We start from the raw sequence: 21,287 nt of genomic DNA, 5'->3' as shown, positions 1-21,287 counted from the left end.
CATCGTTCATGGAATAATTCTCAAAGTAATTCCAATGGCAAAATTTTATTCAATGATTGTTCTTCAGGATACTATTCTATTTTGTCTCCGAATAGTCCTACATGCTTTTCTTCTGTAAGAAACCCTTCAACAATTGATTTGGTGCTGACAGATCAAAGTCATGTATGTAGTGATTTGATCACACATGCTGACTTTGATTCTGACCATCTTCCAATAACTTTTTCTTTATCACATGAATCAGTTTTAAACCCTATGAGCTCTGTTTTTAATTATAACAAAGCTAATTGGGAAAGATACAAAAATTATATTGAGAGAAATTTCAATAATGAGCTTGATTTGCAAAACGAAGTGAATATTGATTCCGCTTTGGAAGCATTAAAATGTGCAATTGTTGATGCCAGGAATTATTCTGTTCCAAAGGCTCAAGTGGAATTTGATTCACCAATAATTGACGAAAATCTTCAACTTCTAATTCGTTTGAAAAATGTCCGCAGACGTCAATATCAACGTTCTCGTGACCCTGTTTTTAAAACTATTTATAAAGATTTACAGAAAGAGATTAAACATAGATTTACTCTTCTGAGAAATCAAAATTTTGAGACTAAAGTTGAAAAATTGAAACCATATTCAAAACCATTTTGGAAGCTGTCGAAGATTCTTAAGAAACCTTCAAAGCCTATTCCAGTTTTGAAAGATGGTGAACGTTTTCTTGTATCCAATGAACAAAAGGCTCAAAGACTTGCTCAGCAGTTTGAGAGTGTTCATAACTCAAATTTGAATTTTGTGAGTCCAATTGAAAATGAAGTCACACGTCAATTTGATTTAATTTCTTCCCAGAATTTTTTACCTGCAGAAATAATTGAAACTAACTTGAATGAGATTAAATCAATTATTAAAAATTTCAAAAATATGAAAGCACCTGGTGACGATGGAATCTTTAATATACTAATCAAACATCTCCCTGAGAGCACAATGGATTTTTTAGTGAAAATTTTCAATTGCTGCTTCAAAATTGCATATTTTCCCAAATTATGGAAAAATGCAAAAAATTACTCCCATTTTAAAACCGGATAAGAACCCAGCTGAAGTTTCAAGTTATCGACCAATCAGTTTGCTTTCTTCAATAAGTAAACTGTTTGAGAGAGTTATTCTTAACAGAATGATGTCACACATCAACGAAAATTCAATTTTTGCAAATGAACAGTTTGGATTTCGCCATGGGCATTCCACAACTCATCAATTGCTCAGAGTTACTAATATGATACGAACTAACAAATCTGAAGGTTATTCCACTGGAGCTGCTCTTTTAGACATAGAAAAAGCATTCGACAGTGTTTGGCATAAAGGTTTGATTGCGAAATTGCAAACTTTTAATTTTCCAATTTTCCTAATCAAAATTTTAAAAAATTATCTTACTGATCGAACTCTGCAGGTTGTCTATCAGAATTCAAAATCTGATAGATTTCCTGTCAGAGCAGGTGTGCCTCAAGGTTCAGTCTTGGGTCCAGTCCTGTACAACATATTCACTTCAGATCTTCCTGATTTGCCTCCAGGATGCACAAAGTCATTGTTCTGCGATGACACAAGCATTTCCGTAAAAGGAAAAAGTCTTCGTGTCATATGCAGTCGATTGCAGAAAAGTTTAGATATTTTTTCTTCCTACTTGCAAAAGTGGAAAATCTCTCCCAATGCTTCTAAAACTCAAATGATAATTTTTCCGCATAAGCCTAGGGCTTCTTTCCTCAAGCCAAACAATAATCACGTTGTCAAGATGAATGGGGTTATTTTAAGTTGGTCCGACAAGGTTAAGTACTTGGGACTAATTTATGATAAAAAACTTATTTTCAAAGAGCACATTGAGAGTATACAAGCCAAGTGCATAAAATATACGAGATGTTTATATCCTCTCATTAACAGGAATTCTAAACTTTGTTTAAAGAACAAACTTTTGATTTACAAACAAATTTTTAGACCAGCAATGCTTTATGCTGTACCGATCTGGTCAAGTTGCTGTTCAACAAGGAAGAAAACGCTCCAAAGGATTCAGAATAAAATTCTGAAAATGATTTTGAAGCGTCCTCCTTGGTTTGGTACACTCGAATTACATAGACTTACTGGTGTTGAACCATTAGAAGCTATGTCAAATAAAATTATTAACAATTTTCGACAAAAATCGTTGCAATCCTCAATTGCTACGATAAGCTCTCTTTATAGCCAATAAGTTAGCAATTAAGTTAGTTGTAAGTTTACTTCCCCTTTTCTGACAAGTAGGTTTAAATCCCTACGAATGATAAGTCCTAATTGCGAAAGCAAACAAATCCTAACAATTAAAATTACAAATTTCTAACAGTGTTGAGAAGTCACCATTTGTGATTGGACACACATACTCATTATTTACTAATATTTATCATAAATACTTAAGCTACTAACAAATCCCCCCTTAAAAAAAAAAAAAAAAAAAAAAACTCGTGTGGTAGGTTTCTGTCCCTGTGGTTTGAAAAGCAACATTTTCATCAAGAAAGGTTCCGTCAATCAGGAAATTTATGTGCAGGAGTGCCTGAAAAAACGTCGGCTGCCTTTTCTCAAGCCACACAGTTGTTACGTTCTGTTTTGGTCGGATTTGGCATCTTGCCATTAGGGAAAAAAATCACAGAGTGGTACAGTTCAAGGCTAACTTGCGTTCTGCGGCGAACAAAGTGACCAGGAAGGTACAAAACTTGATGGAAGGAGTCAAGAGTCCGGTAATTTGCATTCGCTAAAAAGGAAGCTTGAGTCAATATTTTTCCTTTGTTCTGTACGGATTGAACTTGACAAAGAAACAAGATTTAATTTTTAGTACAAAATTACCGATTTACATACATTTTTGTTTGGCCAATTTTTGACCGTAAAACCCTTTAATATAAAATTTAGTGTTTGTTTTCCAATTTCTCAAACTTAAAATTGAAATAACTTGAAAACGGATACAATTTGGAAATTCATTACTGTAAGATTTTCAATTTAAAATTACCATCTAAATCGTTCGAAGATATTGAAACATTTCGAAATATGTTGAAATTGATTTTTTTTTCTTCAAAACTTTACCCTCATTCGAAAATTTATCTTTCACTTCTCCATCCTGAAGTTTTTACCAAAAATTTTGTTATAATTTTAAGTTTTTGCTGAAAAAAAATTAGCCAAAATATTTATATTCACCTTACTCTTTTTGTTAATTAAAATTTCGTTTTTATTTAGATTATTTCGTAGTTTTTTAGGGAGTATTTTCTTGGGAAGTATACAGGCAGCATTTTTCTATAATTCATTTTCAGACAGTTTTTATATAGAATCAAAAATTTCTGAGCTACAATGTTTTGAGTTTTTACACCTGTTCGAAATTCGTAGTTTAATTGAAACATGTGCAAGGTTTCATTCAAACCTAAAAAGGTTGATTATATTTTTGCATATTTTCAGATCGGTGTTGTATGGGAATACACCGAATCTTTGAATTTTCGCACCAACAGTTCAACAACTTTTAATTTATTCAAGCATTTTGTGTCCATTGACAAATATCCGATTGAATTGCAATATTCTAGAAAAAGTACCTTCTAAGTCAATTTATAGTGTGCCCCTGAAAACAGGAGTCATAATGTATTTCCGCGACCAACCGAGGCAATAATCAATTAAAATTTATGAATCGAATTAGGGTAAATCATCCAAAACTCGAGAAACTGCTGCTGTCGCAGTTCCAGTTGCTACTGACATTTGGAAGAGGTACCTATATAATTGATGTCGCGGGATTGGGAGCTAAAACAACAACGAAGCAAAAATGAGCGCAACTAAGATTTTAAGTCACTATTCATCAGGTCACGAAATGCAGAACAATTCTTATAAGAAAAAAAAACTTTCCTTATCATTCATCATCAGTTGTTCATTAAATTCCAATAATTAAACCGAGACGACGTACCATGTAACTCTCAGACGAGAAAACTAATTAATACCTAACTTTTTACTCAGAAGCCGGTTGCCCGGATTTTGTTTCCGTTGAGAGACACGATGAGTGAACAAGAGTTCAATCAACAAAACTCAATATTGGCTCTCCAGTTTCCCCATGCGAAATGTGGGTTCAAGTTGCTTACCTAAATCAACATCAGCGAATTATGACGCGTGATTGAGGTGGTTTACCCAATTATACGAAAGCGCTTGTCCGTTGAGAAAAGCGCGCTACTCTTTCGATTGATGATGTCTTAGATTTCGTGCAATAATGAGTTAAGTTGCCCGTGAGGAATTCAGCGATGAGTTGACAGACAGATTTCGAATCACTTGTGGCCCAACGCGCAACACAAAATGCCAGCAGGTTTCGAAAGTGCATGCTATAGTTGTTTCTCGTTGTTTCACGCGGTAAATATTTTTAGCCAACTATCTTAAAATAATTATTAATTGCACCAATAGCAGGCAGTCGTTTACTGCAGCGGGTGTTTGAGTGTGAGTGAGTGTGTTTTGCAGATGTACTCGTAGAGGAATCCGACAAGGGCGCGACTCGTACTTTTTTTCTACCAGAGCGTTTCGACTGGTAAAACGCAATGGCGAGTGCAATTTTGAAAAATGACTGCATTTTAATTGCAGTATGTCTCAAACGTTGGGAAAATTATCGTCACATGATTGGTGGGCTGTGCTTAGGTCCCGCAAAGCCATACGTAACCAACAATTTTCACTGGTTGCAGCGATTCAATAGCAATTGGCGGCACCACTAAATCTTAGCGCGCTAAAACACATTTATTTCCTCCAGGAGACATAAACCTCTGCACAAAGGCATAATTGGATTTAGATTTCCAGGAAACCTGAATTACGCCCAAATCAAGCTCAGTTTATATTTATTTCTCTAATAAGCTTCTCTCACCCTCGGGGTATTTTAGTTTTATTTTTATTATTCATTTTTATTACAATTACGCTGTGCCGCCAACGAAAGCGCATTTTCCCACCATGCTTCCGCTGGACGGTTTCACTTCTCGGAAGAAACTGCCGAAGCAGTCCTATAGTTCACTAATACGAGTTCGCCGAAGATCTGCTCTGCCTAATTGTTTAATTACCTGCGGACTTTGCGGCGCACCGTTGTCACCGCCATCGCGATTTGCCTTATCTGGTCTCCGGACTTATCCCCGGGGGCAGGCTATAAAATTTTGCCGCGAGAAACCTTTGAACAGCAGCGAAAAAAACCCTAATTCAATGGTAATGTTATTTTGGTTGTTGAGAGAAATTGTGACGGGGATGTTAAATCTTCTGGTTATTTTTATCTTCTCAAGGATCTACCTTCGATTGCCCTACGCTCGAGTTGTAGTTTCCATGTTATCCCTGAAGCAAACAAAGGACAGGACCTCCGGCGTTTACAATCAACAAAAACACTTTCCTCAGTTAATTGGTTTCAGTAGCGCAGTCGACGGAACCACAGACGGTGTAATCAAAGATGTAAACTGACAAACGTCGTGTGCGGAGAGAAAGACACATAAGTCGCCACTTACACGTGTACTCGAGCGCTCAGCGTAAAGTGTGCAGACTAGGCACTCCTAGTGGTTGTGATGCGTACACAGTGGGCTCTCGAGGACAGTACTCCATCTTTCCGCAAACACTTAGCGAGGGAGCGTCGTGAGCACATACCGAGCCACACATACACACACCCAGACGTACATGTAATCGCGAATATTCCTTGCCAAGCGGCACTTGAATTCACAATTGGCTGCATTCTAGCGTTTTCCTCTTCTTATGCGATTCTATTCAGTTTGGCCGAGTTCCGCCCGGGCCGCTTGCCATGTCTAGAAAGTTTCGCACCCAAGTGCAAAAAAAGGTCCTAGGTGATCGTTCTTTCTGAAGCTGGAGACGGGAAATTGAAGCGAACGGTCGACGGCGCTTGCTGGTGAAAGTTGGATGAAAAGAATTTTAAGTACGGCTTGTTTGGTTCTTCACTTGGAGATAAGTTTTCCGAAAGCTATTATGCGAAAAGTGTGCGGCTTTGCATTGTCGGTTCTGTTCGCAGCTGCATGGCTGCTGCTGCTATTACTTTCTGTAGGTCCGGAAAACAAGGATAATACGTTTAAAGTCTGACGATTAGGATAACGAAAACCAGTATTACAATAAACACATTCTGGGGTGGAATATTGGAAATAAATTGAAACAACGGTGGACCGTCGTATTACTCACAGATGTTGTTTGTGAACCGAGTAAGGATGCTTTCTTTTTCAAACTCACCTGGAAAGAGACAGAAAAACAGCCAAAATTAGTTTCAGCAGATTCATTATTCATAACAGCATGGGAGGTATTTCAAAGTCTGGAAACAATCTACTGTCAAACTCATCCCGTCAAGCATTTCTCCCCAAGGCTAACGGCAGCAGCAATCAACCCATCACGTCTTACGAGGATTGGCACATGTCCGAGTTCGTCCGAAACAGCGTTGCTCTCATACCCCTCCGAAGAACCACACGTTAATTGAATCCTGCGCAATTGCCGCTACGTGTGTACTGCACAGAGCTATTCCGGGTTGTTGGTAGAAACCATTTTCTAACGCACTTCAGTCACACAGTCAACATTCCGTCAGAGCGAAGGAAACTAATTAAATTTATACGAGCCAGGCTCGTTCGGTCGGCACTAACTATATCTACGCGTGTGTGCCCCAGCATTCACACGCACACATCCTTCCTCACGGATACACGCATGTTCTCTACCGCTCAAGAGTCGCCTGTCAGACGGACGGACAAACGACGCGCAGTACATGATGTGGAAAATTAAAAGCTCTTGACGTGTTTTCTCTTCCTCATTTCGGACAGCAGTAGCTACCAGTGCCGGTGACGGTACCGACGGAATGGCCATACGGGATCACCACTGATGTAAAATGCAAAACTTTGGCGTTGGGGAGGTGGGTGAGCAAGAAGGATCATTATTTCCTAGTAAATCTACTGCGACTGTGGGGCGGTACCTGGCTGGTCAAGCTGGGTCGGCCCGAGAAGCGGAATATTCTCAAGTTGCACATAGCAGAATAATGGAACTAATCATCGGTATCGGAGCGAAAAAACCTCGTCAAACATCGTAATTAAACTGGTAACCACCGCCCGGGTGCACCCAGACTCACGGAAAACCAACCGGGGATGGTGGGTGGTGTCTGGAAGATTGGTTTCTTTTGTGAAGCAGGAAATGCTGGCTTCGGTGATTTGTTATGCCAAGCGGACTGCACAGGGTCATATAGAGATGCTGGGCATCTTCCGTAAAGTGCATAAAATGTCCTGTTGTTGTCCGCGACCGGCAGGAATACTTAGGCGTCGTACCCAAATTACATACCGCATGAAGAGAGGGGGAGGTTTGACTTTGTGTTATTTATTGTTACATATGGCGGAGGGACGTAATTGAGACAGTAACGTAACTGTGATATTTTTTCAAAATCGATTTTTTTTTGGTTGTTTAACGTTACGTCTTTTTTGGAGGGGTTACTTATCGTTACTTAGAGGGGGCAGAAGGGGTCTGAAATTTAGGTTTCTGGCATTACGCAATTAATGTACGAGATCTGAATTGCTTGGATTTTCATTTTTGTCGAAATTTGAAAGCTCTGCTCTACAGGGTGCGCAATAAGTTAGAATACACTATAAAAATGTGTTAAAAAAGAATACAAGATATTCTTTCTTGAATAAATTTTCAGCTGGGAACATACTCTTTGTGCTATATGAAGAACTTGAGACGCACGCGGCACGCACCTGGTCCATCGGTATCTCATCCCAAACCACCAAATCTTGGAAAAGAGCTTTATAAATTTCCCTTGTAGGAGCTTATGACCACTGCTACCATTAGTTAGATATATTGTGGTACAAGCCGTGGACCTGGGTGGTCACAACAACAATATCGCATGCTAGCCTGAAGGACTAATAGCGGTCTCGCTCAACTAGATTAGTTGAAAGAATTCGTTATCGATATTATTTTGGTACATTTTGCATGCTGTAGGATTAATACAACGACACACCGTGCCCCAGTGCTGAGCCAAGAAAATTTTCAGCTCTAAAAACTCTTTCTTTCTCTCTCTTTCTTTTACTCTTTCATCGTGCGCGGTAAACAAACAAAAAATGTCGCCGGTTAACCTATATATGATGCTAAAGCGCACATACGCAACGATTAAGGGTTGTATTCGAATTTATTGAACACCCTGTATACACGACTCAGCTGAACTCTCAGCAATACTCCATACCAATCTTTCAAAATACTACAAGGTATACAGCCCTAGGGGTTGTATGAAATGGTGACGTAGGACTAAATTTATGAACTGTTCATAGGCAACACTACCGTTTATATTTTATGGTCGTTATTGTAAAACTAACGATGCATGAATACATAAAAATTTTACACTAGTAGTAGTTCCGAAAATTCTCATAACTCTTATCTTCAAGCATCTATAGTTCTGAAAAGAACCGATTACATAATCTTCAGTATGAAATTCGTGCTACAGAACGCTGATGATCGCACCATCGGTAGCATTGAATATTTTGCTTGACCGCGCATAATAAAGTTTGCTCTCCGCGGTGCCCTCCAGTAGCTGTGCCAGCTAAATATTCTGCATCGTACGATGGTAACTGTTGCTGCCGTATGAAAAATAAAGGTAACATGCTCCACACTGCCTGGAAGTTGACTCGTATGCAGCTCTCGTTTCTCAATGTCGCGTACCTCTAAGACTGAAGCTGAATTTTTTACACTCAGTCTTTTGTATCGAGTTCAGCGTAGATTTTTGCCATTAGGGCGTGGCCACACAGCTTGGAGAAAGAGGAACAAACCAAAACACCTTCGATACTACTGAGTGATTTTCATAAAAATCAAAAGAATTTTTTTGCTTTCCCGATGCGAAATCACTCTGGTTCTGAGGTTAACTAGTTTTCGTTACTAATATTTGATTGATAACGATGTTCGAGTGGGCACAAAAAAACAATTAAACCGTAAAATCACTCAATTTAGCAGTGAAAATTCTTGAAATGAGGGTTATATCTTGCTGTGATAAACTATTCATAGGCAACACTACCGTTTATCTTTGGTGCGCCCTGGTCGTTATTGTAAAAATGATTATTAAGAAATAGATGAACATTTCACACTAGGAGTAGTTGTGAAAATTCTCATAGCTCTTATCTTCAAGCATTTATAGTTCTAAAAAGAACCGATTCCATTATCTTCAGCTTGAAATGTGTGCTATAGAGCGCTGATGATCGCACCACCACCGGTAGTATTGAATATTTTGTTGGTCGCGCATAAAATCTGCTCTCCGCTGTGCCCTCCAGTAGCTGTGCCAGCAAAATATCCTGCATCGTACGATGGTAACTGGTGCTGCCGTATGAAAAATAAAGGTAACATGCTCCGCACTGCCTGGAAGTTGACTCGTATGCCGCTCTCGTTTCTCAATGTCGCGTACCTCTAACAGCTATACTCCACTCGCTGTTGTGTGACATTTAGACTGAAGCTGAATTTTCTACACGCAGTCTTTTGTATCGAGTTCAGCGTAGATTTTTGCCATTAGGGCGTGGCCACACAGCTTGGAGAAAGAGGAACAAACCAAAACACTTTGTTGAGTCAAAATATGTAGGCAGTGGAATTTATTTCGTCCATGTTATTGTTATCTGTGCTCGGGAAGCAATTCAATAACGAGGGAAATGTATGGGAAAGCTTGTCCTTGGAACTTTTCACCTTTTTCCATCATTAAACAGTAAAGCAACAATGTTGAACATTATATCAAAAAATTGTTACACATTTTATATATCCACCGACATATAAATGACTAAGATGCATTAAGTCGTTCGATCGCTATAATCGTTTGAAATCTGACGCAACATTTGCCAGTTTCATTTTCAATTTCACAAAGTGTAATCTAATATAGAAAACAAAGACGTAGTCCCACGTCAAAAACCTCTTTCTTTCAAAAAAAAAACAAAAAATAGCAGAAATCTGATGAGATGTTGTTAGGAGAATCAGAATTTTATTGTTTTGAAAATTGAGATAAGTAACCATTTCAAGGTATTATCACCTGGATACCGAATTTAAATTAAGAAAATGAATCCTCGAAATGATACCACGAAAAATATAAGAATTTTCATCCCGATACCCCGCATATGGCAAAGATCCTAGAGTAATTCACAATAAATAAATCTCTCAAGCTTTGTAAGAAAATTGAACAATCACCTAGAAATCAGTGAATCAATGTAAATCATGAACCAATAATTTTGACGGGGATGAAAGATGAACAAAGATAACGCAGATCAGGTATAACCAAAAGATGCACAGTTAAAAAAAAAGTAGAATTAGGCATAAAACACACGAAAAATCGAATAAAGTGAATTTTACTTTAGTTTTTTCACAACTCTACACTGTTTCACAGAAATGCGTGTTCGTTTTTGATGTTTAACATACTGGAAGACACCTAGAACGTTCAGTTCCGGTGCGGTTGCCGCGTTATGGTGAGGGTTACCAAGCTTTAGCAACTTCAATATAAGTACGCTTGCTCTTAGAACCGTCCTAGTCACCATCCACTAGCAATATGAGTGGTTTAAGCGGAAGCAGGCTCTTATATAGCCATAATTGTACATTTTCGGTTTACTAGGTATATAATCCTGTCGACCGTGCTAGAGAAAGCAGGCATTAAGCGACCAATCAGAGGTCGAAATCCAAGTTTCAACAAGGCTTGACAGTTTTCAATAGTACAATAGTTCGAACAATCAAATTACATTTCTTTGCATTTTGGCGGAAACATAGATGATTTTCCGATCGATTGCTGCCAAAACGAAGGGAATTCATTGAAAATTAACCGACTTATTAGCACTTGAACTTTTAAATATTTTTCCCTTTTTCCGTTGTTCTACGTTAAAATGGACCGTCGTCTGTCCGGTTTTTTTCTTAACCGTTATGTACTCGGCAATTTTCATATACGTAAGTACTCGGCAGGGTACTCGGGGGTACCCACCAAGATTAAATGCTTTTTACTTCTTCTATTCTTGACCGATTTTCGATTTTGACCCGTCAAAAGACTGGAAAATTTGTCTATTTTTTAGTATACTGGACCTGAAGGGCCATTGGTCCCCATATGGTTCCCGTAAATCCGGATCTTCGGGACCATGTTCAAGATCGGGAATCTGCTCCGAGTTCAAGATCGAGGAAATTTATCAGATGGACTCAAAATGAATGAAAATCAACTCCTGGAGTGATTTCATGAATTTTGATACCAATGTTGTTCAGTTTTATTGTACAATTGTGCTAATTTGTCTCACCGGAACATGCTTCCGAAGATCCGGATATATAGGAACCAGATGTGGTCACGGGTTCATGTCGGTCCCAGATTCTGAAAGTAGACAGTTTTTTTCAATCTTTTGACGGGCCAATATCGAAAATCGGTCAAGAAATAAAAAAGCAAGAAGCATTTCATTTTATGGATGCCCGGGTACCCTGCCGAGTACTTATGGGGTAAAAAAAAAATCATAAGTTTCAGTGGGCTGAGTTGAGTTTATCCTTGTTTTTCGAAGCAATAAAGTCTGAAAAGGTACCCGGGTACACTGCCGAATATATAACGGTTAATAAAATTGAAAACTTGCTTGAAGATTTAGGTACTAACAAGCGAGCAGAAGAATCGCTGTGAATTGTGTGATTATACGCAACCAAGCCGAAAACTATTGCAAATCGAGCTTCAAGAACTTGGGGTGTGAGTACACTAAGGCGTAACTTGCATTAGGCAAATGTCCTATACACCTTGTCCTCCGGAATGCTACCTGACTGTGAATTCATATTTTAATGCCTTTAACGGACATGAAATTCATTGCAACGCACATTCCGAGTTTCTTGTCCAGTTCGGCAGCGGAACATATGTAAATAATTCTCGCTAGTGCACTGTCCAACTGTTCCCGGATGTAAATTCGCGGCTTCTGGTGGTCGTCGGTTGAGCGAAAATCTAATTCTAATATGTGAAAATGTACAGCTTCTTGTTTTCCCGAAATGCGAACTCGGAACATTTGATAACCCGTGCTTTCTCCCAAACCGATCATTTGCGTGGATTGTATGTGCCCCTACCGGTGAGCTGTATGTGTGCAGCTTTCGCAGCTGCAGTTTGCTGTTTTGCAAGTTTTAGATTATAATTTTCCCTTTCTCTAGACCGGTGAAAATTTATGGTCGCTTGTGCACTTTAGACGGCTCTAGAGCTGCTGCACCGGAACGCCGTTGCGATCGTTCCTTACAGTCGATGGTGCTTTCGGTCCAAAACTCCGGAGGTAAATAAATTATTTATTAAACACGTTTCATGTCTATCTACTGCTCAGGGGCGCGCATGTTCGGCAGAGATGGGGTGTAGGCCTAGGCTCGGACTACTGATAATACTGGAAAAACAGGATAGACATTTTATCTCACTGTTCTGCCTATTTTCTCCGGGCGCCTCGAAGCAGCCGGAATTCGGGATCCAACGGTAAATTTCTACACGCAGCGACAATCAGGCTCTCACGCATGTACCCATATATCTCCGGTGATGCCGGACGAAGTGATAGTGCTGCATCTTGCCTTCGCAGCGCATAGGATGTAGACCTAGTGCGACAGGATACGATGGCACGACATGGCACGGAGTGCTGTGCATACAAAGCAACCCGGAATGAGTTATGGTGCACTGACGAGGAAAATGATAAAATTTATTGTGCATACTACACACTCTTCTACTCCGTGATGGGTCCGTAGGTACCGACACGAAGCCGGAACAAAACGAAGTGAAGTCCACAAACAGGCTGAGTCCGTGCCTCATAGGATAGGACCTACGGTGTTCTAGAAAGCATGCGTGTGTGATGCACACGCAAATATGTGCACAGGTATGTGAACACACAGGAAGAAGATAAACATTTGTGCCAGAATGGCAAATAGTGGTGTGTACGCAGTGGGTGAGAAATCGTCTAGCAGTTAGTGGGCTAGAGGGCGCAGGGGGATGGCTTATTTATGCTGGCTGTGTAGACAAAGACCACTATCAGCAATTGTTCTTCGCTTGGCCGGGAGACCCGACCGGCCAACCGCCACGCCGTCAGGGGACTAAGTCTTCCAAAAACGCAGCTTTGTGTTTTCGTCTAAACTTAATTACCTCCTCTGTGTGTACTCTGGGATTAGTGTTTGATGTTACAGAAGATTCGTATCGCTGTTTGTTGGGTTTAGTTTTGGATTTTTGATGAGCCCGATAGCGTTTTTTTTTGGAAAATTACGTGCCAACTGTCATACGGTTTGCCCCTATGCAGGATTGCTCTAACCGACGTATAAATTAAGATAAACATTGCTATTTTTTTAATCATTATTATATGTTTGAAAAACCTTTGCGTTTAAATTATATTATAACGTTCAAGGAATCCAACTGATCCATCATAAATCTAGAATTCCGATCCACCAGAAATGAATAACATAAATTTACTAGTATTTATGCAGAAAAGGCGTTTGGTGCATGTAGCCTTATTCCGAAAACCTAACACGCATCGTTAATAGGAATTTGAAAATAAAACAAATAATAAATGGATTTAGGCCTGTATTCAGAGGTTCAAGGTATTAGGTATAGTAAAACCCAGATAATGTTTTTCTCCGATGGTAGGTTTGATAATTCTAATTCAATTACACTACACGACAAATATCTGAGCATATTTGGACTAGTGGATGTGTTTAATTTTTTAATCGCCCACTTCATGTTTAATATAAATCGGAACATAACCTCTTTATACTCTTTTGGTGCTTTATCACAGTATGCAAAATCAAAAAATTGACATCATTTTCTCGTTTGTTTAATTTGGAATATGGGACATAGGGTATGTTTAGTTTACTTTTTGTGTACCTATATATTTTTTTTAAAGCGAAATCCCAAGAATTGCTATTTTCAAGAAGTACTAAGCAGACGCTGACGTGTTCACTTTCATACATGCCAGTCAACTCGTTAGGATCAACCGTCTTGTCAGCGATATCGTCTGTTTGTTTGCTTTTGCTAGGCCGACCTAAGTCGTGCAAAGTCGTGCAACAGCAGAGCCGCTTGGATTACCTACAATGTAGAAATCTTCATGGTGCACCTTCTCAAGTCCCGTTTCATCTTCAGAGTTGAATGATACCGGCTCTCAGTGTAAGCGTCAATCTCACCGCAACCGATCAAGTGCACACGGATGACCGATCGTTTGATGTATAGCGTGGGTGCAGCAGAGAATTAATCCCGTAATGGTGATTTAAGTCATTTTTGATTGAATGCATTGAATTTTACAACAACAATTTAAATAGATACGACTGGAAGTCTGGTTCATATATAAGAGAAAGCTTTTAATTATGAGCAAATTCCCCGACTGTCAGACACGCTGGTTACTTTCCCAGACACGTGCATCCATAATCCGGTGCTATCAAAATCCATAAAATAGCAAAACCAGTTCCGCGATTAGTATCGTTATCTTATCTCGTCCTCCGCGTACGCAAACTGCACTGTCAGTTGAATCACGGCGTAAAACATTCTTTTCCTTTCCCGCGCACAGAGGACTGATAGGCTGCTATAAAGTCATACCTCGGATCAACATTACCGCAATTGATTCAAATGACATCTATCGCACCGACATAAACCCTCCTTCCACTCCTGTCCAGGTCTCGTTCGTCAGACGGCAGTGTGGAGAAAGTGAAAAGTGAACACCATCAAGCGGGTGGTGTTGCGATGGAGGAGGACGATTATCGCCAACAGGAAGCGGGTACTGCTGCTGCCCTGTCTCTTCGCAACTAAACTCCACCGAGCGGCACCACGGTTATGATAATGCGAAAAACGTAATGACAAAAAATAAATGAAAACTCGTGTCAAATGACAATTTTCTGACCCTCGACTCCTTCGATCGGATCGGGCTTGGTGTTTCTCGTTCGTAGGTAGCCTTGCTTCTTACTCAAATCGAATGGGAAAAGCTCCAGAAGAGAGTCGAAGTCGAGAGTTTTTGTAAGTAGAAAAAGTCATACAAAAACCAGTTTTGGGTTGAAATTACGAGTTTTCTTTGAGTCGCCATCTGCGCGCGGGTGTATGTGTGTGTGGTATGTACGACGTCGGTTGCGGACGCGTTTCGCGTGAAAGGGTTCCCTTCTCGAGCCGTTTGTCATTACGCGATTGTGTGTTCGTAGCTCGCTAGTCGCGTGAGTGCGGTGGCGGGGCTTACGTGACCGTGTGTGTATGTCTGCATTGTTCTCGAACAGTGTGAGCGTGCATTTTATGTACATTTCTGGTTTTCTTTGTTTATTTTCCCGTGTTTATTCGCTGAATTGCTTCACTGTTGGTGGTGGTGAGTGATTTACGTTATTTTTTTGTAAGTCGTTTCTTGATGTTATTCTTCTGTGAGTCTCACTGATGTCTCGGTTGCTAGACGGAAGATTTTCGTGGTAACGAACTGAGAAAAAATATATTATTACACTTAGACTGATTGAAATTTTAAATCTAGAAATAAAATGCACCGAGCGATGTGAGGAGCAGCAAATATAAAATGAAAACGAGACTAATGTAAAAAAAACCACAATCACAACCGATAAGCTAGCTCAAAAAAAAAAAGAACAAACATATTAAATTAACAACGAACGAAAATCTCCAGCTGGAGTGGCGGCGAAAGAGAAATTCCGACAGACGAGATAACACACTGGCTGGCTGGAGTTGTTGTTATCGCCGAATAACTGCCATGTACAAGCAAACGCCGAAAAATTCTGTTCGCGTTTTCGCTTTCGTACGAAGAATTTGGCCGTCCGGTCGAAACCAAAAGCTAAAGCGTTGCACAACGCGAATGGAAGCGAAAAGAAAAGCACAGAAAAATTAAATGATAATCAAGATAGCGAAATATTTAATTATGTTAAATAAAACATAAAAATGATAATAACAACAAGGCAACCTTCGGGTAGCCAGCGAGCGTGCGCGCGTGAGATGCGAATGCTCTGCGCAAAGGAGAGAGCGCGAATTTGCGCGAAACTTAGGTCGGAAAAGAAGCGCAATGGGAGGAGGCAGATGAGGCGCTGAGGAAAAATGCATTCAGTCGTGGAAAAGTCGTCGCCGGAGACGTCCGCGATCCAATGATAATAAATGTCTGGCTGGAATAAATTTTCAAGAAAATACACCGAAAAAAGGCGAACTGTCTAATCGAGTCACAGAATGAGACAGCGAAACAGGGCGAGCCAGAGAACGCGGGTAGAAGCCCGCCAGACACAGGGGAGTAAAAAAATGTGGGAATTTATTGATATTTTCAAATTCCGATAGGGGTCTCTTCTTGTTTTTTTTCTGTTCCTTCTTCCAGGGTAGATACTGACTGCCGACTGACTGGTTTAGCCGTTTTTGGCTTTGGGTGATTTTTTCACACTGATGCGATGATGATGATGATGATGATACTGAACGCGCGCGGCTCTCCGTGCTGGCTGCTGGCGGTGGTGATTTATATGTTTAATCAAAATGATTTATACATTTCAACCGTACATTTACGTGAAGTAACGCCCGGATGATAGTCAGGTTGGAACTTGCTGGGTGTACCCGGGCAGTAGAGTGGAGAAGGCGGCTGGCAGGATTTATTATGATTTGTTTCTTTCGCTTTTCCTCCACTCTATCTTCCATTCGAAACGAACAAATCCTTCAGTCATAATGAGTACCACACCACTTGAAGCCTTCGTCACAACTAGCAGCAGAACTGTCTCTGTAGGGTGTATGTCATTTTATGTGTGACCCCCTATCGGGACTCAAATGTCTAGGAAAATAAAGTTTGATAGTAAAATAAATTAATGACTCATTTAATTACTTTTATTGCTGCTCACTGAATTGAAATGTCGTTAATCTTTCGATACAGTCGAGTACAAGTGTCACATATGTTTCGATATTTTCACGACGTCGTCGCTGTTGGCCGAGCGGCCTGGAGGAGGATGTAACGAAGAGAGAGAGGAAGTACTATTTTTAAATCGTCTAATTAGTGATCCGAGTAGATTTTCATCGGAATTGACAGATTAATATTCCTTACTGCCAAAGTCGTAAAAGGCGACAAACCGTGGGAAGTTGCCACTTAACTACACAGTACGGCGAGCAACATACAGACATTAACTCCTGTCGGGGTCATAAATTTGGCACTTTTTGCGGAGATTGTCATCGTCGGATCGGCAGGTTTCTTCTTTTTTGTTGTTACCCCCCCCCCACAGCTATTTGCAGTGTTTTGTATCTGTATTAGGCACCGGGGATTGTAATAAAACTGAATACCCCGACCTTATCAACCGCGTTCGATCATCGGCGGTGGAAGTGTGTTTCTTTTTTCACTGTGCGGCAGGTTTGCGAGCTTGCGATCTTGTCCGAAACCGACTGTGAGAAGCGGTAGAAAATGAAATGCACTCAAATGGAGATTTGATGCATTGTTTGAACAATGTAGTCGCTTTAAAATTTACATGACATGAATAAAAATGACATCAAAAAAAGCGATAATATCTGTACTGTAAACCGGTTTTATATTTGATGTAAATTGTTAGGGCTAAGTTTTCCTTCCAAAAACAATGGTCACATAACATTACGTAATTTTCTACACACTTACTTTTCGATTTGTTGAAACTGAAAGACTTTAACGGAAATTTCATGTCAATTGTTCATCATCGTTACAAGCGAATAAAAAGTCAGCTGAACCATAACGTAGTTTCCTAATTTGTAAAAGTACTGCTGATTGTCAGATATTTTACAGAAAAAAAAATCAGATAACAGTCGATTGTTGTCAAAACGTTAGGTCACCATTTCCCAACTTTCCCGAAAAAAGTTTACATCCGTATCAAGTGTAAAATCAATAAATTGAGTAGATGAAGTCTCAGCTATTGGAGTTCGGTAAAATCATATTTTTTCAATCGAAAAATTATCAAATCGTGTCAGCTTTTTACAGCCCTGGGATTGAAATGGTGACTTGGAACTAAACATTGTAATTACAGATACAATAAATTCGTTTGCTCAGAGATTTACGTATTTTAATTCTAAGCCTCCTCTTAATTTTTTTTAGAAATATAATTAATTACACTCGATAGAACTTCATTTACACTTGGTGATGTAGTGCCTGTAGTGTTTTTTTTTGTGCAAACAACATTTAACAACAACAAACCAAGTTAAAGTTCAAAAAGATTCATTTTTGTTTTTTTGCGACCCAAGTTTGTTTCATTTGCCAACAATAACATTCATTGTACGATGAACACAGCTCATATAAGTACATTATTTTATTTGTAAAGTTAAAAATCAAATTATATTTAGCAATGTTGAAATGTGAAAAAAAATTCTGAATAGATCCTCTTAAATGGACAAAAAAAGCACTGGCCGGTTCTTACTCTTCTATAAATTAGTATTTTTAGAAACTTACTCGTTCGATATTATGTCGGTCACGATTATTTAGTTAATATCGAAGATAAAAAATGAATAAAATTAACTTATAACCGTTGCAAAAATGTTAAATTCTTGTTGAGTAATAAATAGGTTTTATGATAATCATATTCATGAGATAAACTTTCAACCACCATTAGTAGCAGCATTGCAGTTTTGATTGCATGTTTTCTTTCAAGACATCAGTTTCTCTTACGCTCTGACAGCAGATTTAGAAATTGTTCAAGAAAAGGGGTTGTTTCAATTTTATCTAGGTCATGGAAGCAAACATAAATTGACCTATTGGGACGGGGAGACTCTGTCAATTTTTTTTTTGAGAAAATATCAGAATTTTTTTTTCTGTATGGACTTCCTCACTGCGACCAGAATCGTAGCTCTATTGTGAGATATGCCCGGGTTGTCTGCTGTATCCCGCACTTCTGTTAATAGCAATACCGCTATTAAGAATTGGCATGCTTATTATTATTTTTCATCAGTGCTTGTGTATAATGATACTCTTCCTTACACGCTTACTGTTCTACTATACCGATACTCGTTCCTCTTGCCAAACATCACCAATTATAATTCCCTGGAGAAGTTTCGTCGTGCGTCCTTCTGGTTTTTTTGATAAGAGGGACTTATTTTTTGTTAAGAGGAAGTCACGCAAAGGTATTGTAGATTTCAACGTAAAGGAAGGGTAACTGGTGGGGAGCCTGAGAATAAACCTATGCTTAAGTCCTTTTTGACATCGGATGGTCTGGTTCTAATAAGATTCGAACCCACGACCATCCGCTTGACAAAGCGGACTCTGTTACCTTGCAGCTACGCAGCTTCCCCAATATCTGGGAATGATTGGAGCCTGTTCATGTCGTCTGTGCTAGGAATGCTCGCATGTGATTGGGTCATTGTTTGCGTAAATTTGTCCTTGACACCGATTTTTACCGCTTTGCAAAAATAATGATAACTAGCTTTTTACAAAATTGTTCAATATTGGTTATTGTTATCATCATGTGGTTATGCTGTTATTATCGTTTGAAATCTGACGCAACATTTGCCAGTTTCATTTTCAATTTTACAAAATGCATACCAGTATAAAAAACAAAGACGTAGTCCCACGTCAAAAGTCACAATTTTTCACTAGCTGATAACGCTGCTCGACACTTAACAAGCAATTTTATGCAATTATTTTGTGTTCTTTCAAATTGATTTTTTGAGTTGTTTAACCCACAAAGAAAGTGAAAGTGAAGTCATAGGCTCCAGAATCATGAAACACAGTTATTCTTTTTTTTTAAATAAAAAAAAATGTGGAAATTGTCACATGTCATGCGAGAAGAAAGAAACAATTTTGTTGCCAGTCCTTGTGTAGGGACATGGACAGTAGGCTGTTCTAAAAAAAATCGATGTTGAAAAAGTCAAGGTGCTCAGCTCTAAATTGAAAAATAATGTTATTTATAGAATTTTGTATAACATTTCGACTTTCTAAAAGGTCGTTTTCAGGTTGCCCAAACGTGATTTATGAAAAAATGACTTTTTCAAGCTTCGTGTCTTCGACAATGTTTTAGGTTATCTTAAAACAAGAAACTTTACCGAAGACATCATGTTTCTATCTCTTACATATTACGAGCAACATTGAGTTTTCTATTAGAAGGCACGAAAAATCATAATTTTCGTTCTAACTTTTTTCGCAGATTTTTCCAAATTTTGAAAACTTCTACTAAGTTATCAGCCATCCAAAAATGCATTTGTTTTCTGAACATTGTTATTTTATTATCTCCCAAAATAAAACAGTTATTTAACATATTTGTTAAAATGCATAGTTTTCCATCACATAGATAAATGCCAATATCTCAGCTCCTCGATAAGATATCAAGTATCTTTTTTCATGTAAATTTTCGTGGTAAATCCCACTTTGCAATGAAAATTTCAGTTCTTGCTCAAAGTTTTTTTTTATTTGTGTTTTGAAGAGTTTTATCTAAAAATTATTAGAAAAATTAATTTTTTTGTGATGTTTAATGGGCTCTGGGAGTCAAAAAACTGAATACAATGCTGAACCAAACCATGCAAAATATTCAAAAACAACCCCACAAAAATAAAAAAATGTACGAAAGAATGTAGGAATCGAACAGAATTGAAAAAAGTGTAAAAAAAGTGGGTTTGTAGCTTAAAAAAGTCATTTTTTCATAAATCACGTTTGGGCAACCTGAAAACGACCTTTTAGAAAGTCGAAATGTTCTACAAAAATGCTATAAATAACAAAATCTTTCAATTTAGAGCTGAGCACCTTGACTTTTTCAACATCGATTTTTTCGGGACACCCTAATGGACAGTTCGACTGCTCGAATATTGGTTGTTTGGTGATCAGGTTACTGGTTTTGTGATCAGATAAAAAACTCATCAAACTCGGCAAAATATAACGTATGAAGTACACCTTCTGATAGTTGTCGTAAGTGTCTAAGTGTAATAGATTACAAACCTTACAGGTTTCGACAGCAAATTGAGGTAGGTTTCATGTGAGGTTATTTTTTATTACATCCTGCGAATTGGTTTCGAAACAAGTTAACACAATTTAGAACTACTAGCGTCATCGCCGCGAAGTTATTTAGGTCGGAAATGAGCACACATACGAGAGCATGACTCAGAGCAAATTAAAGAACAAAAAAGCACTTTAAGCTTGTAGTGATACCAATTTCAATATGCTCGGGTTTCTTTTTTGTTCGGCTTGTCGCTCTCCATCCTGTCCCGAACTGTGTGGCGGTCATTAGGGCATTTAGTCATTATTTTCGTTTTCCGGTCGGTTTATGGGGTTTTGGTTGCCTCGGTTGCTAGTTCGGATAATTCACTGTGTGTTAGAGTGTACCTCATATTCGCTATTTCTGTTGTTTTTTTTTTTTTTCATGAGACAACAACAACATCAAACCAGCTTGAAAATGTTACCGAACTCAGCAAACTGCGGTGAATG

General features: G+C 38.8%; 1 protein-coding gene across 4 annotated transcripts in view; it reads right to left on the bottom strand.

The window, feature by feature from the left end:
- Positions 1-21,287, bottom strand: part of LOC129725958 (methylcytosine dioxygenase TET) — a 296,289-nt gene that overhangs the window by 41,253 nt on the left and 233,749 nt on the right. For 2 of the 4 annotated variants that reach the window (XM_055682423.1, XM_055682424.1), the window contains exon 6: positions 6,169-6,216. The exons of the other annotated variants lie outside the window; for them this stretch is intronic. In XM_055682423.1, the coding sequence (XP_055538398.1) occupies positions 6,169-6,216 (48 nt within the window). The remainder of the gene's footprint in view (positions 1-6,168; positions 6,217-21,287) is intronic. 4 annotated transcript variants of the gene reach the window in all.

This window comes from Wyeomyia smithii, chromosome 2 (genome assembly GCF_029784165.1).
Source record: "Wyeomyia smithii strain HCP4-BCI-WySm-NY-G18 chromosome 2, ASM2978416v1, whole genome shotgun sequence".
Taxonomy (NCBI): Eukaryota; Metazoa; Arthropoda; class Insecta; order Diptera; family Culicidae; genus Wyeomyia; species Wyeomyia smithii.
The sequence above is the reverse complement of the archived record's forward strand: the minus strand, read 5'-3'. Positions and strand labels throughout refer to the sequence as shown.